The sequence below is a fragment of the Haematobia irritans genome, chromosome 1, assembly GCF_050003625.1.
Source record: "Haematobia irritans isolate KBUSLIRL chromosome 1, ASM5000362v1, whole genome shotgun sequence".
NCBI lineage: Eukaryota > Metazoa > Arthropoda > Insecta > Diptera > Muscidae > Haematobia > Haematobia irritans.
The window spans coordinates 229,069,831-229,096,143 of record NC_134397.1 but is presented as its reverse complement, the minus strand read 5'-3'; the positions used below and the strand labels follow the sequence as shown (position 1 = coordinate 229,096,143).

At 33.4% G+C, this 26,313-nt stretch overlaps 2 protein-coding genes across 7 annotated transcripts in view; one reads left to right on the top strand and one right to left on the bottom strand.

Annotated features, from left to right (window-relative positions):
• Positions 1-4,805, top strand: part of LOC142221448 (uncharacterized) — a 424,700-nt gene extending 419,895 nt beyond the window's left edge. For all 3 annotated transcript variants that reach the window (XM_075291220.1, XM_075291268.1, XM_075291307.1), the window contains one exon: positions 3,843-4,805. In XM_075291220.1, the coding sequence (XP_075147335.1) occupies positions 3,843-4,096 (254 nt within the window). In that variant the 3' untranslated portion in view covers positions 4,097-4,805. The remainder of the gene's footprint in view (positions 1-3,842) is intronic.
• The window catches only part of Atg16 (Autophagy-related 16), a 553,304-nt gene that overhangs the window by 510,160 nt on the left and 16,831 nt on the right, over positions 1-26,313 (bottom strand). For 2 of the 4 annotated variants that reach the window (XM_075291478.1, XM_075291556.1), the window contains exons 5-6: positions 16,597-16,997; positions 12,582-12,724 (exon numbers count right to left, since the gene is read on the bottom strand). In XM_075291478.1, the coding sequence (XP_075147593.1) occupies positions 12,582-12,724; positions 16,597-16,997 (544 nt within the window). The remainder of the gene's footprint in view (positions 1-12,581; positions 12,725-16,596; positions 16,998-26,313) is intronic. The other 2 variants (XM_075291636.1, XM_075291708.1) reach the window with 1 other exon arrangement.

Sequence of the window (26,313 nt, the reverse complement as noted above, 5' to 3'; positions counted from 1 at the left end):
AATTATATATAGGCCCCATATAAACCGATCCCCAGATTTGACCTCCAGAGCCCCTTGGAAGAGCACAATACTTCCCATTCGGTTGAAATTTGGTACGTGATGTTAGTATATGGTATCCAACAACCATGCAGGAATAAGAAGTTTTAAGATACCACAACCCAAGTAATTCGATTGTGGATGACAGTCTTTCGTAGAAGTTTCTACGCAATCCATGGTGGTGGGTACATAAGATTCGGCCTGGCCGAACTTGCGGCCGTATATACTTGTTAAATTTAGGACACAAATTATGTAAATTTGCGCCCCTCCGTTAAAGTCGCATGTCTTTGAACTAAGACTAATTTTCCTTAAAGTAAAGAAACACATTTTTGATTTAAAGAAATTACCCTCAAATTAACTGAAATATTGAAACTTTAGATTTAAGATAAAAACGCTTCAAATATAGGCTAAGGCTTATTTTGAGGATTTAGCGTCTATGGTTAAAAGTTTTTTATACCCACCACCATAGAATGGTGACGGGGGTATAATAAGTTTGTCATTCCGTTTGTAAAACATCGAAATATTGATTTCCGACTATATAAAGTATATATATTCTTGATCAGGCAGAAATTCTAAGACGATATAACGATGTCCGTCTGTCAGTCTGTCTGTCTGTTGTAATCACGCTACAGTCTTCAATAATGAAGCAATCGTGCTGAAATTTTGCACAAACTCGTCTTTTGTCTGCAGGCAGGTCAAGTTCGAAGATGGGCTATATCGGTCCAGGTTTTTTATACAGTCCCCATATAAATCGACCTCCCGATATGGGGTCTTGGGCTTATAGAAATCGTAGCTTTTATCCAATTTGCCTGAAATTTGAAATATAGAGGTATTTTATGACCATAAAGAGGTGTGCCAAAAATGGTGAGTATCGGTCCATGTTTTGGTATAGCCCCCATATAGACCGATCTCCCGATTTTACTTCTTGGGCTTATAGAAACCGCAGTTTTTATTCAACTTACCTGAAATTGGAAATCTAGAGGTATTGTAGGACCACAAATACGTGTGCCACAAATTGTGAGTATCGGTCCATATTTTGCTACAGCCCCCACATATAGACCGATCTCTCGATTTTACTTCTTGGGCTTATAGAAACCGCAGTTTTTATCCAATTTACCTGAAATTGGAAATTTATAGGTATTTTAGGACCATAAAGAGGTGTGCCACAAATTGTGAGTATCGGTCCATGTTTTGGTATAGCCCCTATATAGACCGATATCCCGATGTTACTTCTTGGGCTTCAAGAATCCGAAGTTTTTATCCAATTTGCCTGAAATTGGAAATCTAGAGGTACTTTAGAACCGTAAAGAGGTGTGCCAAAAATGGTGAGAATCGGTCCATGTTTTGGTATGGTTCCCATATAAACCGACCTCCCGATTTGGGGTCTTGGGCTTATAGAAACCGTAGTTTTTATCCAATTTGCCTGAAATTGAAAATCTAGAGGTACTTCAGGACCATCAAAAGTTGTGCCGAAAATGGTCCGTATCGTTCCATGTTTTGATATAGCCCCCATATAGACCGATCTCCCGATTTTACATCTTGGGATTATAGAATCCGTAGTTTATATACAATTTGCCTGAAATTGGAAATTTATAGGTATTTTAGGACCATAAAGAGGTGTGCCACAAATTGTGAGTATCGGTCCATGTTTTGGTATAGCCCCTATATAGACCGATATCCCGATGTTACTTCTTGGGCTTCAAGAATCCGAAGTTTTTATCCAATTTGCCTGAAATTGGAAATCTAGAGGTATTTTCGGGCCATAAAGAGGTGTGCCGAAAACGGTGAATATCGGTCCATATTTTAGTATAGCCCCCATAAGAACGATGGGGGCTATACTATACTATACTCCTTGGGTTTCTAGAAACCGTAGTTTTTATCCGATTTGCCTGAAATTGTATAGATTCTGGTATTTTAGGCTCACAAAAACGTGTATCGTATTAAGTTTTTATCGGTCAATTTGGTAATGCCTCCATCTTGAGGGTATAGAAGACGCACTGATCATGAAAATTGCTTGAAACTCAATGTAAAATTTCCAGATTTTACTTCGCGGATGAAAATCTACAGATTTAAGATTTCAAATCAAGAAGTTATTTTATAATTTTTTTGCACACTTACAAGAGATGTTAATGATTTGTCTAAAACTCAAACAAAAATTGTTCTTATAAATCCAGAATCTGATATAGTCCTCATAGTTGAAATCTTTAAATTTATCTTCGGGAAGTGTCCTCAAGCCCTCCTGAAATTTCAAAGGAAACCCTAATATTTGGTTCATGGTGGTGGGTATTTAAGATTCGGCCCGGCCGAACTTACTGTTGTATGTACTTGTTTGGAATTAAGAAAACATTACCTTTATTAATAAACCGCGAAAGAAAAATTTGATAAATGAGATAAATGATAAATGAGTATCCTAATTTTAATTTGATTGATCGCTGAAAAAATTCTTTATCTTAAAGAAGCCGCATCTTTGGCTCGGTATCAATACCAAAATCCTTAAGGGAAGGTCAAAATCTTTGGAACTAAGTAAACTTTGTTTTGGGTGCACCAAAATCTTTGAATGCAACTAAAATTTTTGTATGTGTGTAGTACTATATATTACGTCTGTCCAATTTTTAATTGTTTTGTTTTTTTTTTTTTTAATTTTAATATTTTTGCTAAATTTTAATGTAGAAACAATAAAATATGGCTAGAATGTTTTTAGGTTTTTAAAACCAATAATTTCCACTACACTCAAAAAAAGTTTATTTGGATTCAAAGATTATGAACTTTTCTTAAGGATTTTGGTATTGATTCCGAGCCAAAGATGCTACTTTAATATAAAGATATTTTTTAGCGACCTATCTGGCTTTAAATCTAGGACCAATAAAATTAAATTTAGGATACATATCTGATTTATCAAATTTTCATTCTCTTTTCGCGGTTTATTAATAAAGGTACTCACGTACAAACAAATGCCAGTTTAAAACTCCAAATTATAACGGATACTTCAATGTAAAAAATGTTTTTTTTTTTAATTCCAAAAAAAACTTTAAACCAAAGACGCGAAATCCTCAAAATAAGTTTTAGCCTATATTTGAAGTGTTTTTATCCTAAATCTAAATTTTCCAAATTTTTAGTTAATTTAAGGACAATTTATTTAAATCAAAAATGTGTTTCTTTACTTTAAGGAAAATTAGTCGTAGTTCAAAAACATGGGTCTTTAACGGAGGTACGAAAATTTACAAAATTTGTGTCCTAAATTTAATGAAAAAAATTGAAATTTTGAATTTGAAACAAATATAATAATAAACTTTATTTTAATTAAAATTTAATTATTTTAAAGAAATTTGTCCGTAATATTTTGTAAATTTCGCATCCTAAAATTTAGGTTGCGTAATCGTTAATATCACGTAAATATTTTTTCATGTGTATGTTAGGACACATGTTTAAATATTTTGATGTTCTGTTGAGGTTTAGGTTTGATCCCAAATGTCATGTTCGCAAGGAGCTTATGTCGAATCAAGTTAACGACATTGTGTCCAAAATTACCTTCAATCTTCAATTTCGACTAATCCACTTTTAATGTTTTTCAATCTGTAAACAAATCTATTTTTCATTCAGGACAACATCTAGTTACTGTCTAAAGTCGATTAATCGACTTTGATAATTATGAGATTGAGATGAAATAATTATTTATTTATTTATTATTATTATTTTTTTTTTTTTTTTTTGAGAGACTGAAGTTCTGATCTTTAAATACTAATCTTATAAATGTTTTAATTATCCAAAAAAGCTTAATCAAACTTAAATATTATGTTTATTTGCAGGTCTTATTGTGGCTGCAACCGTTTTCTTATTGGCTCAATTAGCCGTTATCGCCATATGGACATACTTATATCAAAGACGTCGGAAATTGCAACCCTACAGCAATGAAGGCATGAGCAATGCATCCAGCTATGGATCACATAGTGCATCATCTAATGGTTCCACCATTGTGGGTAATGTACCAAATGCGCGATCCGAGTCATTGTGTAAATTATATGAAGGAGGATTTGGACCAAGGCATGGTCGTCAGTTTTAAACACAAACAAAAATTAATGCGACAATATTTTAGAAAGGATAGTATTTCAAAATTTAACACAAAACTAAAATGGAACAAAAATCAAAATCCTACAGATATCATTTACAAAAAAGTTATTAGTTATTAAAAATTCCCTTTTCTAAACTAAAGCCATTCAAACAAAAGCAAATAGATTTCGAATATATAAAATTTCACAATAACAAAAATTTAAGAAAAATATCTAAGCGTATAAGATAAACAAAGTAAAGATTATACAAAGCTTACGAATACTTAATGGTGCCGGAATAAGTAAAAACTCGAGGGCAATATTTATTTTTATATAAATTTTTATAGGCTATAAGAAATGCTAAAGAAAAGAAATTTAAAAATTTGGACCATCACATAAAGGGTGTAACATTGAAAGGGAATTTTCATTAGGGGAAAGGATATGAGTTTTTGAAAACTAAACAACTTCCTAAGCCCTTTTAATGTAATACCTTTTATTTGAAAATTTTAATTAAGAATAATAATTAAGAAAACTATTTTTAAAAGCAAATTTAGTAAATTGCTTTAAACGAATATTAACTTAAAATATTTTATGACAAAAAAAAAACTTGCTAGTAAGTTTTTTTTTTATATTTAAGAAAAATTTTTAAAGAAAAAAATAAGTTTTTTTTGGAAAAAAGGCGACTGATTAAGAAAAAGTAAAATATTTAAGTAGAAATCCACTTAAGACAAAAATACACATTCAAACATAAGCTCAAAAATATTTGCCTACTAATATGCATACCATTCCAGTAATTTACAAAATTAAAAAGCTACCTTCCGATTACACAAAGCATAAAGAGGTCAAAACTTTAATTAATCACATATAATTTTTTTTTCATTTATTATCATTTAATTAAAATAGAGAGTTTGTAATTTAATGTTTCTTTAATTTAAAACCATAGCGTTTTTAACAACGTTTGCAATATAATTTAGTTTTGCTTATTATTATTAAGTAAATAAATAAAAATTATTTTTAAATTAAATAAAATAATAACGTAATAGTATTCTTGCCCATATAATTAAAAACAAAACAAAAAAACGCAACGACAACAATAAGCCTTTTTCTCATTCACATATTTCTTCACTTGTCCTTTTTTCTAAGTTTATAAAGAGTTGATCTTTAAGAACTAATTTTTTATTGTTTATACCTATGATTGGGAATAAAATTCTTTTTTATGATATATAAATTATTAAATTTTATTTATATATTTATATAGTGTATCTCTAAGTTATTCTGATCTGTTCTATGATAATTTTTAGTACTAAAATTGCAATTGACCTACATTTTTTTCTCTTCATAGAATAGACAAATTTTGTAGTCTTTTTTTAAGTAAGAAAATTTAAAGTACTTGAAATATAGTTTTGTAGAGAACACAAGATCAAAAAATAGAAGAAACTATGTTTTAGACTTGAATAATTTTTTACTTAATAAATAAATTAATATATAATATAAAGTTGTTTTGTGTTTTCTTCACAATGTTGTATGTAAATGCAAAAGGAACAAGGTAAGCACTTATCTATCTGGCAAATCGAATGAAATACACCTTCACTTAACGCGCCATGAAATCTTTGGGGTAAAAATTCTACTGAAATTCTGTATGTATTTTTTCGACATTCGTGTCGAAATCAATAGGATATATCCACTTTTTGACTACGTATTCGGAATCAGCAGGTCGAAGTCTTCTAAGACCGTGGCAGAATTTTGGCTATATGGTGATACGGTCTTGACGATTTTTTATTAGTTTGTTTTTATAATTATTGCATACGGAGGTTTCGAAATGCATTAGCATAATTTTTACACCATTTTTCCCCCAAGAACTGATGTCAGAATCCCAAAAATTGTAAAAACGGAATACGAGGACGGTTCGGAAACTTCTTAGCCTATCAATGGAAGAGAATAGTTAGTTTTTCAAAAATATTTTTATTTTTCAATATAATCTCCTGAAACTTCAATACACTTAGTCCAACGCTTTTCTAGCAATTCTATCCCTTGATTTAAATAGTTTTCCTCAAGGTCTTCAAAATAGTGGTTTACAACTGTAATTGCATCTTCTGTTGAGGTAAAATGCTTGCCAGCAAGGAATTTTTTTAGATTTGGGAACAAGTAAGTCACTGGGAGCTAAATCAGGAGAATAAGGTGGGTGGCCAAGCAACTCGTACTTTAAGTCGTTGATTTTAGCCATTGTTAAAACACTCTTGTGCGCTGGTGCGTTGTCTTGCTGAAAAAATTTATTTTGTGCTGTAAGCCAGGACTTTTTTCTCGAATTAGTACATTTAATTGATCCAAAAGGTTGCAATAGTACTCTGAATTTATTGTTTTACCCTTTTGCAGATAGTCAATCAATAAAATACCCTTGAAGTCCCAAAAAACCGTTGCCATAACCATACCAGCCGATTGAATTGTTTTTGCCTTCTTTGGGCCACTTCTTCCAGCTTCAGTCCATTGTTTGGATTGTTCTGTTGTCTCTGAAGTATAGTGGTGAATCCATGTCTCATCAACAGTTATTTCACGCACTTTTATTCGTCGATCATTTAATACCATATCATGCACTTTGGCTACAATTTCTGTTGTTGTTGCTGTTTTTGAACGTCCACTGCGTGGTTTATCTTCAATTCTTGTGCCACCACGTTTAAATTAAGCAACCCAATTTTTTTATTGTTGCATATGAAGGAGCACTTTCACCTAACACATTCACCATATCATTATGAATTTCTTGTCCCGATAAACCTTTTTTATGTAAATATTTAATGACAGCACGCATTTCTAATTTTTCCATTGTAAAAAAATTGCGGACGCGTCTTTTTTGAAAAAAATTAAGAGTTTCCAAAACTCTTAATTTTTTTCTGTTTATACCGCGCTTTTTGTGCTAGACTAAGAAGCTTCCGAACTGCCCTCGTATGTATGCGAGATAATGCCCTGTTTCTTCACGCAGAGAAGGAATATCAAATATATACTTTTCGTCCGAAATCACATATATACTTTTCGTCCATATATATATGCCCCGTCCAAAAATAGCATCTTGCTCTTGAAATATGTTTGAGGTGATCATATTCCTTCTGGGGGTGTGTATATTGAATCAAAAGAAAACGGAGTCGTTCACAAGACAAATCGTGATTTCTGTGTTTTAAATCGGTATAAGTAATTTTTAGAGGTGTGCACGTGACACGAAATTGTCGTGACTCACGAAAATTTTCGTGATTCGTGCGTGAGTCGTGACCCACGCCCATGACAACAGCGTGAGTGTGCGTGAGCGTGATTAACAAACCAAAATGTCGTGCGTGAGCGTGAGTCACGAAAATAATATCTTCGTGAGTGTGCGTGAGTATCGAATTACACTCACGAAAATATTCCTGCTCACCAACATAAAACGCTTAAGAGTTAAATTCAATTACAATTTTAGTGACACCTGGGATGTTAAGAGTTTAACAACACTCTCGATTTTAATAATGCTCATGTTTTCAGACACTTCGGTAAGGTAAATTAATCATAAAATTATTCGTGATTCACGATATTTTTCGTGAGTCACGGTATTTTTCGTGAGTCACGACGTTTTCGTGCGTGAGTGTGCTTGAGTACAAATTTTCTTTTCGTGAGTGTGCGTGAGCGTGAGTCCTACCAAAAAATATCGTGCGTGAGTGCGTGTGAGTATGATTTTTCAGTCGTGAGTGTGCGTGAGCGTGAGCAAACTGTTACTCACGTGCAAACCTCTAGTACTTTTACACATCGAAAATATGTTACCCTAGGCACAGATATTTTTGTTATCCTTCACAACTGCAATTACAGTTACCTGGGGACATATATGGGTGTTATCTGACATGACGTACCGAATTTCAACCGGATCGGAGGAAATTTACTTCTCCAAGAGGTTCCGGAGGTCGATTTTGGGAATCGGTTTATATCCGGGGCTATAACATATATAATTTGGACCGATATGGACAAGGGCTGTTAGAGGGCAGTTACAAACATCACGTACTAAATTTAAACCGGATCGGATGAAAATTGCTCATCCCATAGGCAAGCCGTAAAAATGTTGCTCGACTCCGACTCCGGATAAACTAAATTTTATAAAACACTTCACATTTTAGTTACTAAACAAGTTTTTACGCAAATAAGTTTCCATTGCGTTATTCATTAAATCAATGTAAATGAAAAGCAACTTCCAATTACGGAGATCATTTTATGTTTCCTTGAATGTTAGACTAGCAGATGGGCTGAATCGATCCATTTTTTTGCCCACCACCTTAATGATTTATTTGAAATATTTCAAACAATCGATTTTATTTTTTTTTTTGTTTTTTTTTTTTAATTTTATTTTAAGACCATATACCTATATACATATGTCGAATATTGAAAGAAAATTTTTTCAAATATTTATTTCTATAGAAAATTTTGTCAAAAATTTTATTTCTATAGAAAATTTTGTTAAAATTTTATTTTTATAGAAAATTTTGTCAAAATTTTATTTCTATAAAAAATTTTTTTAACTTTTTATTTCTTTAGATATTTTCTTTCTCAAAATTTTATTTCTACAGAAAATTTTCTCAAAATTTTATTTCTATAGCAAATTTTCTCAAAATTTGAAGTATTGGAGATTTTATCGAAATGTAGATCTAAATACAAAGTTGTGCAGAGTATAATATGGTCGGCCCCGTCCAACCTCAGATTTTCCTTACTTGTTTTTTACTAAAATTGTGTTTCGTCCCACACATTTTTAGTAGCTCGCATTTACGGTACCCCCGCAAAAGAACTACAAGTTAGTGGTATTAAAATGAGATTTAGTCGCTGCCTATAGGCCCCACAAGACAAATCTGGGGATTGGGAGTATACCTAAAAGTGTTATAGGTGATACGACTCATTTGCAATATCATCCGACCTACATCAATAGCAACTACCTATTACGGTTGCTGCTCGAGCCATAAATAATCTACCAAAATTTGGAAAAAAAAAACTACTAAACAAAAAAATTTTATTTGTTCAAAATTTTATTTCTATAGAATTTTATTTCTATAGAAAACTTTGTTAAAATTTAATTTCTATAAAAATTTCTATCTGTCTGTTTCTATAGAAAATTTTGCAAAAATTTTGTAAAAATTTTATTTCTATAGAAAATTTTGTCAAAATTTTATTTCTATAGAAAATGTGGTAAAAATTTTATTTCTAAAAAAAAATTCAAAATTTTATTTCTTAAGAAAATTCTGTTAAAATTTTATTTCTATAGAAAATATATGGAATATATGGAGGAATATTTGGCCAAATTTAACAAAACATTAAAAATTCTACCAAAAAGTTAAAATTCTACCAAAAAGTAAAAATTCTACCAATTTTGGTAGAATTCTACCAAGTGTGGCAACTATACCAAATTTCAAGTGGATTGCTTCTTTTGTTTGGAAATTAGCGTGATTTCCACAGATGGACGGACATCGTAAATCGACTTAAAAGTTCACCACGACATATATACTTTATTGGGTCTGATACCAATGTTTTGATGTGTTGCAAACGGAAAAAGAAAGTTAATATACTGTCTTCCATCCTATGATGATATAAAATATTTTAATTCGAACCAGTGGTTCGGATTTATCGTTTGCGCAAATTAATAAGATGGCGTAGTTCGGTATATACGCATCAGAAAATAATGAAACTATATTCATGTCATCGTCAGTATGTGTGATTTGTCCGGAATGAAAAAAACAAGTTTTGGCTCCACAAAACAGCATTTGCACGGAGCTTGCGAACAGCTGCTCCAAAAGCTACAAAGGAAAGGATTTTTGCATCGCATCGTTACTGGTGACTGAAAGTGAATCCACTACGGCAATCCAAAGCGAAAAAAAATCATTTTGGTGATAGTCATGTCTCAATATCGACGGCAAAACGTAATATTATGCTCCTGAAACTTGTATGATCATATTTTTTCTCTGATCACCTCAATCATGTTCCAAGCGTAATATGTTATTTTAAATACTTGCCGAAATCAGATACAGAATGACCGCGGAAATAACATGGTTGCGACAAACATGTTACATGTTCACCATTCATAAATACCTCTTGCTCTTGAAACAGGTTTGAGGTGATCATATTCCTTCTGTGGCTGAAGTTAGACATGCTTGCAAGTAGCTAAGAAACGTTTAGATTTTAGACCGAAACTGGAATTGATCCCATAAGCCAATGCGGTGACTCTCTTTAAGTTTTTTTCAGAGTCCCAACACTCTTTTGGACAATGTTTCTGTTTAAACCTGCTTTAATATCCCAGCAATAAAAGCGTCTCCAAAAAAGTAGTGAACATTTTATTTTTGGATCTGTAAGTGGTGCAATATTGGCGTAAAAGCGATGAATTTAACATGGACTTGTCATAGCACAGATGTCCACCATTTCAACAGACGTTGCACTGAATTTGCATCACTTCTTAAGGTGTGATCCGAATTCAGAGGTTTGGATGCGAACTAAAAATTTTTGCCAAATAAATAATTTTTAAAATATTTTTTTGAAAGATTTTTATTGCATTCTAACATATGTCTGAAACGTTTGTCCTTAAATATTTTCAAAAATTCCCAATTTTTCTAGAATGGATTTAGCATTTGTTTTCAACAAAATATGATTAATTTGTACCATTATTTTAATTCGCAGTCTTTTTTTAAGCTATTTGAAAAAAAATATGAAAAAATCAAGTTATAAACAATCGAAATAAAACAAGTAAGGAAAGTCTAAAGTCGGGCGGTGCCGACTATATTATACCCTGCACCACTTTGTAGATCTAATTTTTCGATACCATATCACATTCGTCAAATGTGTTGGGGGCTATATATATAAAGGTTTGTCCCAAATACATACATTTAAATATCACTTGATCTGGAAGAATTTTAAAGACTTCTACAAAATCTATAGACTCAAAATTTAAGGCGGCTAATGCACTAGGGTGGAACACAATATTAGTAAAAAAATATGGGAAACGTTTAAATCTGAAGCAATTTTAAGGAAACTTTGAAAAAGTTTATTTATGATTTATCGCTCGATATATATGTATTAGAAGTTTAGGAAAATTAGAGTCATTTTTACAACTTTTCGACTAAGCAGTGGCGATTTTACAAGGAAAATGTTGGTATTTTGACCATTTCTGTCGAAATCAGAAAAACATTTATATGGGAGCTAAATCTAAATCTGAACCGATTTCAACCAAATTTGGCACGCATAGCTACAATGCTAATTCTACTCCCTGTGCAAAATTTCAAGTAAATCGGAGTTAAAAATTGGCCTCTGTGGTCATATGAGTGTAAATCGGGCGAAAGCTATATATGGGAGCTATATCTAAATCTGAACCGATTTCAACCAAATTTGGCACGCATAGCAACAATGCTAATTCTACTCCCTGTGCAAAATTTCAACTAAATCGGACCAAAAAATTGGTCTCTGTGGTAATATGAGTGTAAATCGGCCGAAAGCTATATATTGGAGCTATATCTAAATCTGAACCGATTTCAACCAAATTTGACACGCATAGTTACAATGCTAAATCTACTCCCTGTGCAAAAGTTCAATTAAATCGGAGTAAAAGATTGACCACTGTGGTCATATGAGTGTAAATCGGGCGAACGATATATATGGGAGCTATATCTAAATCTGAACCGATTTCAATAGAATTTGGCACACTTGACTATAGTACTAATTGTACTTCTTGTGCAAAATTTTAAGTAAATTAGGGTAAAACTCTGGCTTCTGGGGCCATATAAGTCCATATCGAGTGAAATATATATATGGGAGCTATATCTAAATCTGAACCGATTTCTTCCAAAATCAATAGGGATCTATTCTGAACCAAAACACATACTTGTGCCAAATTTGAAGTCGATTGGACTAAAACTGCGACCTAGACTTTGATTACAAAAATGTGTTCAAGGACAGACGGACATCGCTATATTGACTCAAGAGCCCGCCCTGAGCATTTCTGCCAAAGACACCATGTGTCTATCTCGTCTCCTTCTGGGTGTTGCAAACATATGCACTAACTTGTGGAGCAGGGTATAATAACTTCCTGTGTACATCTTTGGGAGGAAATTTTTGGTTATGGCCTTAGAAGAACTTCCAAATTGTTGGGATGTAGAATAGAGGATTGCAATAGCCTTCAACACTCCATTCCCATCTATCCATTCGCTCTCCCTCATTCATATAACATATGTTATCTTTACAAAAACAAAAACTCAATACTTTATACAACAAGAGTAATATATTTTTTATAATTGTGGTGTAGAAAAATATTTAAAAAAAAAATAATTGTTTAGTTTTTTATTTCGAAATCGATTACAAACATATATATTTTTTTAATTGTTACGCTTCATGCGATTATGCTTTTATATTGGTAATTTCATTTAATATTTTAATGTTGATTTTTATTTAATTAAAAAACTATGTTCTGCAGTTTGGGTCTGCATTACAATATTTCTAGTTATTCTTAGTGCTAGGACTTACCCTTAATCTATTGTCAGCAACTGTCCACACTCTAGCTCCATAATCATTTGATGTGCCTATTATATAGGTACCTGTTGAATCAAAATCGACGGAATTAATACCAGCACTACTGCCGCCTAAAATGGCACGAGGTTCTGCGGAACCTGAAAGAAGATAATTTCGTGAAAGTTTTTCTATATAAAAAACTTAATAGATACTAGACAAAATAGTTAGAAGATATAGCTGTCGGGGAAAATTCCTGAAATTCCGTGCCCAAAAGTATAGCCGTTAGTGGCACAAAAGTAGCAACGATAGAAAAATGTGGTGAATTTACCACTAAAGTGGTACAAAGGAAATGCTCGACTTTTCGACAAATTTTAGCAAATGTTTATCTCTAAAGGCTTCGTTGCTTGTCTCGGAATCATGTCCTAAAACTGACGCATATGCCCTTAATGATCTACTACCTTTGGATATACAGGGTGGCTGATATGTATTAGAATCAACTTCAGGTTGCTATCTTTTCTAAACGGCTCTTCCAGCAGCTAGCAGACTGTTCATTTTGTTGTTTACAAGCCTACAAAAATATTTTGGTGCATTCACATATTGGCCGTATTTTATGGCGTCCAAACAGCGGACGAAAAAAATTGTGACATCAGAAATGATACCAAAGGGAACGCCAGATTTCATCGAAATTCACGACGCAGTGATAGGAAAGTTGCTTGTACTGAACATATTGTTGGAAAGAATGCAATACATATTGCAAAATGAGGTTGTACTAAAGCCATATAAGCTTCAAGAAATCGTTTCGTTGCACGAAAGTGCTCAATAACGGAATTTGGTTTTATCCAATAAGAATTAAGCAGTTTGTGAACAAACAAACTTGGCAAAAAGGTCAACTGAAAAAAATCACCTTCAAATGATTCGTGTCAAAATTTGACGTCTGTAAGTCAATTAGTTTGTGAGATAGAGCGTCTTTTATGAAGCAACTTTTGTTATTGTGAGAAAAATGGAAAAAAAGGAATTTCGTGTTTTGATAAAATACTGTTTTCTGAAGGGAAAAAATACGGTGAAAACAAAAACTTGGCTTGATAATGAGTTTCCGGACTCTGCCCCAGGGAAATCAACAATAATTGATTGGCATGCAAAATTCAAGCGTGGTGAAATGAGCACGGAGGACGGTGAACGCAGTGGACGCCCGAAAGAGGTGGTTACCAACGAAAACATCAAAAAAATCCACAAAATGATTTTGAATGACCTAAAATGAAGTTGATCGAGATAGCAGAGGCCTTAATGAACGTGTTGGTCATATCATTCATCATTATTTGGATATGCGGAAGCTCCGTGCAAAATGGGTGCCGCGCGAGCTCACATTTGACCAAAAACAACAACGTGTTGATGATTCTGAGCGGTGTTTGCAGCTGTTAACTCGTAATACACCCGAGTTTTTCCGTCGATATGTGACAATAGATGAAACATGGCTCCATCACTACACTCCTGAGTCCAATCGACAGTCGGCTGAGTGGACAGCGACCGTTGAACCGTCTCCGAAGCGTGGAAAGACTCAAAAGTCCGCTGGCAAAGTAATGGCCTCTGTTTTTTGGGATGTGCATGGAATAGTTTTTATCGATTATCTTGAGAAGGGAAAAATCATCAACAGTGACTATTATATGGCGTTATTGGAGCGTTTGAAGGTCGAAATCGCGGCAAAACGGCCACATATGAAGAAGAAAAAAGTGTTGTACCACCAAGACAACGCACCGTGCCACAAGTCATTGAGATCGATGGCAAAAATTCATGAATTGAGCTACGAATTGCTTCCCCACCCACCGTATTCTCCAGATCTGGCCCCCAGCGACTTTTTCTTGTTCTCAGACCTCAAAAGGATGCTCGCAGGGAAAACATTTGGCTGCAATGAAGATGTGATCGCCGAAACTGAGGCCTATTTTGAGGCCTATTTTGAGGCAAAACCGAAGGAGTACTATCAAAATGGTATCAAAAAATTGGAAGGTCGTTATAATCGTTGTGTCGCTCTTGAAGGGAACTATGTTGAATAATAAAAACGAATTTTGACAAAAAAAATTGTTTTTCTTTGTTAGACCGGGGACTTATCAGCCAACCTGTTAGGCCTCAAAATCTCCAAATCTCAATCCGTTAGACTATTGAGCCTGGAACTAAGAAATACCAAAGTATCGATAACCGCAAGATGGCGCTTTGTCGGGAATGGGTCAAAATACCGCAGAGACACTTTCGTGTCGCGTCTGATTGCTTTATCGGTTGTTTTAAGGCACTGTGCCATGCTTGTTTTAAGGCACTGTGCCATGCTCAACCAGGTACTACAGGAGAACTACATCACGTATTCCCGGTAGTTATGGTGACATGTAATCAGCGCAAGATATTGGATTGAGTCATCTTTGAAACCCAGCATCTTGACTTAGGCCAAGACACTTTTCAAGTGATAATGGACAATGCGTTCTTAATTTCATCCCATATTTGCTTTGGACCAGCAACTGAAGCAAAATAATTTTGATCATTACAGTTTGCAGGTTCAAAAACTACTTGCGGCAAATTCAAGGAATCTCCCAGGTTCGCCAAGACGACTAATCCTAATTTGTTGAGGAAAGCATTTCGGTGATCCTTAAAACTTCTTTCTCGAATTTCCTCATTTTAATGCCTTTCGGTTTGTCATACCTTTGCATATTTTTAGTTAGTTGTGATCTGAAATCCCATCAAATTAAAAAACATTGATTCAGCTCAGGGAGCCACCGTGGTGCTATGGTTAGCATGCCCGTCTTGCATACACAAGGTAGTGGGTTCGATTCCTGCTTCGACCGAACACCAATAAGTTTTTCAGTGGTTGATTATCCCACCTCAGTAATGATGGTGGCATTTCTGGGGGTTTCAAAGCTTCTCTAAGTGGTTTCACTGCAATGTGGAACACCGTTCGGACTAGACTATAAAAAGGAGGTCCCTTGTCATTGAGCTTAACATGGAATCGGATAAGAGAGAAGTTCACCAATGTGGTATCACAATGGGCTGAATAGTCTAAGTGAGCCTGATACATTAGGCTGCCACCTAGCCTAACCTTGGTTCAGCTCAGCGCTCCATATTTAGTAGGTTACGTTAGGTATGGTATAGTAGTATAGCGAACTGATCTGTAATTCATAGGGCTGTATATGTACATATCTAATTTTAAGAGTTTAGGGTAAGCATTAAGGATTCTGCAATTCTGTTTTGAATTTATGTATTTTTTAGTAGACTGAATTGTAGTCTGTGTAATTTTGTTATAATTGGCCATGGGGCTTTGAAATTACAAATAAAGTATGAATATGAATAGTGGCAGCCCGATATGTCAGACTCAGTTAGGCTATTTAGTCCATTGTGATACCACATTTGGTGAAATTCTGTCTTGTCATTGAGTGCTGTCCGATTCTATGTTAAACTCATTTACAAGGGACTTCGTTTTTATAGGCCAGTCCGAACGGGGTTTTACATTACGGTGAAAGCATTTAAAGAACCTTTGAAACACTCAAAGATTTCACCGGCATTACTGAGAAGGGGATAATCCATGGCTAAATTTTTTTTTTCATGTTCGGTCGAAACTGGAGTTGAACCCACGACCCTGCACCACGGTGTAGAAGGTTTCACGGTCTGCATTTTAAATGTTTAATAAATGTTATGACAAACATATACTGAGACATTCAAGCTATATTGAAGTCCTTGGACTCTGTTTTGCCCAATTCGAAAACAGTCATAAGACTGCAGCAAAATTCTCAATGAAATTGCTGAGATGTTCAGTATTGGTTTTGGCCGCACAGACTTAATAGGGAACTTCACAGCACTCCAGTTGAGAATTTCAGATGAGATAGTTTCTAAATCATACTCGTAGATATCTCAAGGAATCGAGAACGTTACACAGTACAATTATTAATGCCAGTAAGCCGGAAGAAAAAGGCCATCGTTAAACCTAAACTCATTTTTTTACGTTTTCTTGCATAAAATCATAAATTTTTTATAGAAATTTGTGAACATAACTTACCTTTCCCCACATCCCATAATTTCACTTTGCGATCGGCACCACCCGTTGCTATTACCCTCTCGATGGGACTCCAACGTACCGCATGCGATTCCGTTTCATGGGCTTCAAATTTCATATAAATATTGGTTGGATTCGCACTTTTCATGTAGCCCAGGCCACCACCATGGAATGGATCATGAGGTGAGCCATACGTTTCAGCATCACAACCGGTCTCGATGTTATGATCACCACTCAATGTATCACGATCACTGTCATCATATGGATCACCGCCACCACCATGTATGGACGAATTGGAGGAGTTACGATGATGAGTGAAGGATGAATTTGGTTCACGGACAGCATCTTCTAGATCACGTTTCAGTTTGTCGGAACGTTTTCTGAAAATTGACGGCAGTCTTTTTCTAGATATCGTAATTACAGATGAGAGGGAAGGAGGTGGTGTAGATTTGTGTGTATGTGTAGTTGGATTGATTGTGATTTATCATAGAAGTTTATTTGTGGTTGTTGTTGTTGTTGTGTTTATTAGAAAGTTTTCAAGTAAGAGAGGAGTAAGGAGTGGTTTTGTTGGAAAGTTTTGAGATCAGTGTAAGTGTAAGTGTTTTTTTTTTGTATTATGTTTTTTTTTTATTGGTTTGGATTATCATCACCATTTACACATATACACACACGCACGCACATACACACACGTAAAGTAAAAAAATGTTTGGAAAAAAGGAGAGAGAAAAAAGAAAGAAAAAAGTGTTGGTTTCTGTTGGTTTTTTCTTCTTCATGTTTCATTTCAAAATTTCGGAATTCGTAATTCCATGTTAATTTGTTTTAAAATTTTAAATTTAAAAAAAAAGTTAAGCATGGTGGAGGGGTGAATATAGTTTTATTTTTAAGTTTTAATATATTTTGGGAAAATTTTGGAATTCGTTTTTCGTTCAATGTGTGACTATGTTGTAAATTTAATGAGGTATGAAACGTCACATAACTTAAATGTGTTTCGACAACCAAATGAACCATATGTCGCAGAGATTAAAATGTCACAAAAGCTTTATTCATCCAAAGGCAATCAAGGAGAAAATGTGAGTGAGTTAATGGACGGATGCAGTGAGAACAGTGAGATGGTGAATATGTGGGATGATTCATTTTAGAGATTTTTTGTTCATTTGTTTGCATGCATTTTTATGCAATTGAACTTCAAATGAGAATAGTATAAATTTTTGTGTTTACACAGGGCAAATAAACGGAGTTTTATTACATATAACCTTGTTCTCTTGAAGTAAAATATAATATTCTAATCATCAATTCATAGTTTAGATTTAATTTAACTTAGTGTAGTCTATCATAATTAGAAGAAACTTAATTTTTCATCTATGGGCTTTTTGTAAAAAAATCGGCTTGTGGGTTCGACTCCTGCTACGACCGAACACCAAAAAGTTTTTCAGCGGTGGATTATCCCACCTCAATAATGCTGGTGACATTTCTGAAGCTTTGAAAGCTTCTCTAAGTGGTTTCACTGGAATGTGGAACGCCGTTCGGACTCGGTTATAAAAGGAAGGTTCCTTGTCATTGAGCTTAACATGGAATCGGGCAGCACTCAGTGATAAGAGCGAAGTTCACCAATGTGGTATCACAATGGACTGAATAGTCTAAGTGAGCCTGATACATCGGGCTGCCACATAACCTAACCTAACCTACATATATATCTTTCGCCCGATATGGACTAATACGGTCACAGAAGCCACAGTTTTACCCCAATTTGGTTGAAATTTTGCACTAGGAGTACAATTAGTAGTGTAGTCAAGTGTGCCAAATTTTACAGAAATCGGTTCAGATTTAGATAAAGCTACCATATATCGTTCGCCCGATTTACACTCATATGACCACAGTGGTCAATCTTTTACTCCGATTTAATTGAACTTTTGCACAGGGAGTAGAATTAGCATTGTAGCTATGCGTGCCAAATTTGGTTGAAATCGGTTCAGATTTACATATAGCTCCCATATATATCGTTCGCCCGATTTACACTCATATGACCACAGAGGCCAATTTTTTGCTCCGATTTAGTTGAAATTTGGCACAGGGAGTAGAATTAGCATTGTAGCTATGCTTGCCAAATTTCGTTGAAATCGGTTCAGAGTTAGATTTAGATTAAGCTCCCATATATAGCTTTCGCCCGATTTACACTCATATGACCACAGAGGCCAATTTTTAATTCCGATTTAGTTGAAATTTTGCACATGGAGTAGAATTAGCATTGTAGCTATGTGTGCCAAATTTGGTTGAAATCGGTTCTAATTTAGATATATCTCCCATATATAGCTTTCGCCCGATTTACACTCATATGACCACAGAGGCCAATTTTTAATTCCGATTTAGTTGAAATTTTGCACAAGGAGTAGAATTAGCATTGTAGCTATGCTTGCCAAATTTGGTTGAAATCGGTTCAGATTTAGATATAGCTCCCATATATATGTTTTTCTGATTTCGACAAAAATTTTCTGGTAAAATCGCCACTGCTTAGTCGAAAAGTTGTAAAAATGACTCTAATTTTCCTAAACTTCTAATACATATATATCGAGCGATAAATCATAAATAAACTTTTGCGAAGTTTTCTTAAAATTGCTTCAGACTTAACTGTTTCCCATATTTTTTACTAACATTGCATTAGCCGACTTAAATTTTGAGTCTATAGATTTTGTAGAAGTCTATCAAATTCTGTCCAGATCGAGTGATATTTAAATGTATGTAATTGGGACAAATCTTTATATGTAGACCCCAACATATTTGACGGATGTGATATGGTATCGAAAATTTAGATGTACAAAGTGGTGCAGGGTATGCAAGGCGGGCATGCTAACCATTGCACCACGGTGGCTATATCTAAATCTGAACCGATTTCAATAAAATTTATCACAATGGACTGAATAGTCTAAGTGAGCCTGAATCTTAATCGGGCTGCCACTTTAACCTTCAATAAAATTTGACACACTTGACCATAGTACTAATTGTTCTTCTTGTGCAAATTTTTAAGCAAATTAGGGTAAAACTCTGGCTTCTGGGGCCATATAAGTCCATATCGGGCGATATATATATGAGAGCTATATCTAAATTTGAACCGATTTCTTCCAAAATCAATAGGGTACTATTCTGAGCCAAAACACATACTTGTGCCAAATTTGAAGTCGATTGGAGTAAAACAGCGACCTAGACTTTAATTACAAAAATGTGTTCACGGACAGACGGAAGACGGACATGGCTATATCGACTCAGGAGCCCACCCTGAGCATTTTTGCCAAAGGGACCATGTGTCTATCTCGTCTCCTTCTGAGTGTTGCAACATATGCACTAACTTATAATACCCTGTTCCACAGTGTGGCGCAGTGCACTGAAAAAAATATTTACGAGATATTAAAGATTACGCAACCTAAATTTTAGGATGTGAAATTTACAAAATATTAAGGACAACTTTCTTTAGAATAATGAAATTTTAATTAAAATAAAGTTTATAATCTTTGCTTCAAAAAAATTTTTTTTTCGTTAAATTTCGGACACAAATTTTGTAAATTTTCGTCCCTCCGTTAAAGTCTCATGTCTTTGAACTAAGGCTAATTTTCCTTAAAGTAAAGAAACACATTTTTGATTTAAAGAAATTGTCCTTAAACTAACTGAAATATTTAAACTTTAGATTTAAGATAAAAACGCTTCAAAAATAGGCTAAGACTTATTTTGAGGATGTAGCGTCTTTGGTTTAAAGTTGTTTTGGAATTAAGAAAATATTTTTTACTTTGAAGTATCCGTTATAATTTGGATTTTTAAAGTGGCATTTGTTTGTATGTTACGTAAGTACCTTTATTAATAAACCGCGAAAAGGGAATGAAAATTTGATAAATTTTCAGCAATTTTGAGAAGAATTTTTTGTTTTATTGTACAAAATTCCCAATTTGCAAAGCAGCTATTGCTAAGCCGATCTCTTTTTAAAAAAGCCTCATGTGTGTACTAACCAACTGCAAAAGGATTTAAACATCCTACTGGTAAACAGCTGAGAAATAAACAAATTACAAAACAAGTGACGCTTTTTAAACGTATGCCAACACTCTGGGGATTTTTAAATTTTACACGCAAAGAAAAAAAAAAGTTTAGAAAACGTGTACCGAAAACGTTTTTCTTTTGTTAGAGTTTTTTTAATTGCTTCCAAAATTTTAAACTTTTATCACAAAAAAAAATTCGTGTCGTTACAAAATTTTTATTTTTTCAATAAAAAAAGTTATTTTTGAAGCAACAACACAGTCCATTTCGTTTATATCATTCTTATCTGACTTTAGGTCTTTAATAAGACACATTTTACAGTTCATAGTAAAAATTTAATATGTAATGATAAAGACCTTCTCGGAATCTTCCGAACATATCTGGAATATATGTAAAAAAAAAAATAAAAATAAACACGTTTTGGTGTTTGGTCGAAGCAGGGATCGAACCCACGACCCTTGGCATGCAAGTCAGACGTAGCAACCACTGCTCCACGGTCCCCAACTAAATGTACATTTCTGTTAAATAAAGTTTGTTTAATCGGCTCGTGGGCGCCGTAAGCTATGCTATATAAATATAACTTATATGGATAATTTTCTATTGATGACAATAACAGATACATAGCTCAGTGGATAGTGTGTTGGCTTACAAATTGCATGGTCCGCGGTTCGATTCTCCGTCCAGGCGAAAGGTAAAATTTAAAAAATTTTAAAAATCTAATAATTTCTTCTACATTGTTTGTATTACAGAAAGATTTGAGGGAAAATGCAATTAGCTAGAAAAGAATATATATATTTTTTTGAGTTATTCTTTATGAAATTGTTTCTACATCCTGGAAAAGAATAAACGTTTATCACAAAAGTTATAAACTTTTCTGTGAAATAAGAGAAACGAACTTTGTCTAAAATTTCGTTTGGGAGGAAACAATTATTTTTTTTTTGCGTGTAGGAATGGTATATTCAGCTATTTTTCTTAAAACAATTTTTCCTGCAAAACTTAATAAAAATCATACACTGAACAAAAAAAGAATTTTTCTGAATTATTAAAGTCAAGTTGACCTTAGTCCAAAAAGATTTTCTTTCATGTTATAATACCCATTTTTAAGTCAAATCACTTAATAATATGGACAAAACGACTTCATTGAAGAGTTTAGCTACTTTTGGACAAAGAAAAAACTTTAATTCAGAGAAATTTAAGGACATGAATTCCTCACGGCAATATTTTTTCAGCGTAATTATATCAAAAGTTAAACAGGCTTCAATTTATATTTTAATTCATTTTTTTATTTAGTTTTTTATTCCATGCCCAAAAACTATCAATTTCCTTAATTTTTTTTCTTTTTCTATAACATTTAAATAAGTTTCTTATATAAATTATTTCATTAAATTTGATTTAATTTTTAAGATTACAAATTATCTACTTCGACTTTTCTTATTAGAAATTTGCCTTTAGAGTATTCTAACTTTTTTCAAACCTTCACCAAGCATACCTTTGTTTCATTAATTTTTCGAATTGTTTCATTTTGACATTTTTCGGATGTTTCATTATGACGTCCGACTTGACAGAAAAAGAAACGAACAACAACCACACTTTATTATAATTCTAAAAAATATAAGCATGCATAGCTAGGTGAGTACACTACAAAATAAGCACACGCAAAAAATTACAGGTATCCATCGATTTACGTCGTCTCGGTTCACGTTGTTTCGATTTACATCGTCAAATTTTTTGTTCCATCAAACTTCGATTTACGTCGCCATTCGATTTACTTCGTCGATTTTTTGACCCACTTTATCAGAAACGCCTTCCATAAAAATAAGTAAAATAAGTATCAACAATAATGACATCGAATTTTTTTTTTTTTAATTTTTAATTACGACGTAAATCGAGGGATTACTGTAGATAGCCCAGAAATTTAAGTTTCAAAAGTATCAAATCAAAGTATATTGATTTTTGGCTCTCCAACTATTTTTACTTATACCGAACAAAAAAAAATTGTGGGAGCCTAGGTTATTTATTTGCCTATAGGTTGTACTAAAAAAATTGCTTTAAAATATTTTGGTCTGAATAATTTTTAGTGATAGAATATCTTTTGTAAATTTGATGTTCCCCCACTTTATTGCGAGGAAAATGTAGCTGTTCAATTTATTTGAATCCTTTTTGAGAGTACTAAACAATTACAAAAGGCAGACCGACCATATATTTCATACAAATTTCGATAAAATTGCGTGGGCGTGAGAAACTGAATTTGGGATTCCGTTTATCTGGGGACTATCCCTTAATGTGCTTTGATGTGGTCCATCCCTACCCGAAAATTATATCAATGGACTAAAACAGAAAGACGGACGGACGGACGAAAATTGAATAAATCGATATAGATTTTGGCGCGGAATGGGGGAGTGTAGATCCGGCCAGGCGAGACATTTTTCTATCGATGCGAAAAAGTTTCAGGGTCAATCATAACCCCTTCACCAGCCTAAGTACAGAAAAAGTCAGTTGTACAACTGATGTTAAAATTAATTTACATTTATTGCAAAAAAATGTATTTTGTTTTAGTTTATTTTTAATACTTTGTAATAAATTTACCCCAGCTCAATGATTTTTTTTTATTCCAAGTAGGTCTCAAGAATTTTATGAACTAAATCCCAGCCAAAACAAGTAAGGAAAGTCTAAAGTCGGGCGGGGCCGACTATATTTTACCCTGCACCACCTTGTAGATCTAAATGTTCGATACCATAGCACATCCGTCAAATGTGTTGTTGGCTATATATAAAGGTTTGTCCCAAATACATACAATTAAATATCACTCGATCTGAACAGAATTTGATAGACTTCTACAAAATCTATAGACTGAAAATTTAAGTCGGCTAATGCACTTGGGTGGAACACAATGTTAGTAAAAAAATATGGGAACAATTAAATCTGAAGCAATTTTAAGGAAAATTCGCAAAAGTTTATTTATGATTTATCGCTCGATATATATGTATTAGAAGTTTAGGAAAATTAGTCATTTTTACAACTTTTCGACTAAACAGTGGCGATTTTACAAGGAAAATGTTGGTATTTTGACCATTTTTGTCGAAATCAGAAAAATATATATATGGGAGCTATATCTAAATCTGAACCGATTTCAACCAAATTTGGCACGCATAGCAAAAATGCTAATTCTACTAAATCGGAGTTAAAAATTGGCCTCTGTGGTCATATGAGTGTAAATCGGGCGAAAGCTATATATGGGAGTTATATCTAAATCTGAACCGATTTCAACCAAATTTGGTACGCGTAGCTACAATGCTAATTCTACTCCCTGTGCAAAATTTCAATTAAATCGGAGTAAAAGATTGGCCACTGTGGTCAAATGAATGTAAATCGGGCGAACGATATATATGGGATCTATATCTATATCTGAACCGATTTCAATAAAATTTGGCACACTTAACTACGCTACTAACTGTACTCCTAGTGCAAAATTTCAACCAAATTGGGGTAAAACTCTGGCTTCTGGAAGCGTATTAGTCCATATCGGGCGAAAGATATATATGGGAGCTATATCTAAATCTGAACCGATTTCAATAAAATTTGGCACACTTGACTATAATACTAATCGTTCTTCTTGTGCAAAATTTTAAGCAAATTAGGGTAAAACTCTGGCTTCTGGGTCCATATAAGTCCATATCGGGCGAAATATATATATGGGAGCTATATCTAAATCTGAACCGATTTCTTCCAAAATCAATAGGGATTTATTCTGAGCCAAAACACATACTTGTGCCAAATTTGAAGTGGATTGGACTAAAACTGCGACGTAGACTTTGATTACAAAATGCACTGAAAAAACAGTGAACCCACCAGGAAAGATAACTTTCGATTAATTTTAGAAAATTTGGAACTTTTTTAGAAAATTTTAACTAAACGGTATTACAAGCGCTGGCATCACTCCGATATGGCAAAAATAAGTAAATATTTTTCGACAAATTCAAGAAAATTTATTAGACATAACTAAATTTCTTCAGTAGTTAAAGAAAATTTTGTAGTTTTAAGAGAAATCTTGGAGTTCAAAATTGCAAGAATGTCTTTAGTGACATACGAAGTTCATGATGGACACATTTTTGGTAAAATTTACAAATTTAAAGAAATAATGATCTATTTTGTAAGAAATACGAAATTAGGAAATCTTTATGTTTTATTTGTGTATAACTTTTTCCCGTTTTTAAGTTCATTTAACTAACATACGCAAAAAATTATTTGACTAAAATAAACTTTTTCCAAACATAATGATTCTATGAACTAATATAAAGTTAATCTGGCTTTAGTGAAATAGAGAGTTCACTTTTTTTTGAGTGTGTGTTCACGGACAGACGGACATGACTATATCGACTCAGGAACCCACCCTGAGCATTTTTGCCAAAGACACCATGTGTCTACCTCGTCTCCTTCTGGGTGTTGCAAACATATGCATTACACTGAAAAAACAGTGAACCCACCAGGAAAGATAACTTTCGATTAATTTTAGAAAATTTGGAACTTTTTTAGAAAATTTTAACTAAACGGTATTACAAGCGCTGGCATCACTCCGATATGGCAAAAATAAGTAAATATTTTTCGACAAATTCAAGAAAATTTATTAGACATAACTAAATTTTTTCAGTAGTTAAAGAAAATTTTGTAGTTTTAAGAGAAATCTTGGAGTTCAAAATTGCAAGAATGTCTTTAGTGACATACGAAGTTCATGACGGACACATTTTTGGTAAAATTTACAAATTTAAAGAAATAATGAACTATTTTGTAAGAAATACGAAATTAGGAAATCTTTATGCTTTATTTGTGCATAACTTTTTCCCGTTTTTTAGTTCATTTAACTAACATACGCAAAAAATTATTTGACTAAAATAAACTTTTTCCAAACATAATGATTCTATGAACTAATATAAAGTTAATATGGCTTTAGTGAAATAGAGAGTTCACTTTTTTTTGAGTGTAACTTATAATACCCTGTTTTACAGTGTGGCGCAGGGTATAAAAAGCGTCGCCAAAAAAGTAATGAAAATGTTCTTTTGGATCCGGAAATGGTGCCAAATTGACACAGAAGCGATGAATTTAACATGGGCTTGTCATAGGACGGATGTCCACCATTTCAGCAGCCGCTGCACTGAACTTGCATCACTTTTTAAGGTATGAGGCGAATTCAGTGTTTTGGATGTGAATTAAGAAATTTTGTGATATTTTGACAAATAAATTATTTTTAAATTTTTTTATGATTTTTAATGCATTATAACTCTTGTCTGGAACGTGTGTCATCAAATATTTTCAAAAATTCGCGCTTACGATTTTTTCTATATTTGTAGTTCATTTTGCTTTTCGAGAAAGATGTATTTCGTAAATGGTTGTTAAAAGTCCAAATGTGTCAGAAAATGTTCGTTAATTTAATTAATCACAAACTTTGGAATACAATTTAGTTCAATTTTCGCATTAATTAAGTTTTCCCATAACTTAGTTTACTTTTTTCTGTGTGGTATTGCGTGGGAATGGCCCAAAATTATCGGTACATTAGACACAAAAGAATGCAAAAGATTTAGTACAACCTGTTGTAGTTACAAAATCTAAAAGCGATTTTGTTAAAAAAAAAAATTATAATAATGAATGAAATTAAAATGCGAACAAACCAAATTAGGGACCAGTAAAATTGGGTAGCGTATATAAAAT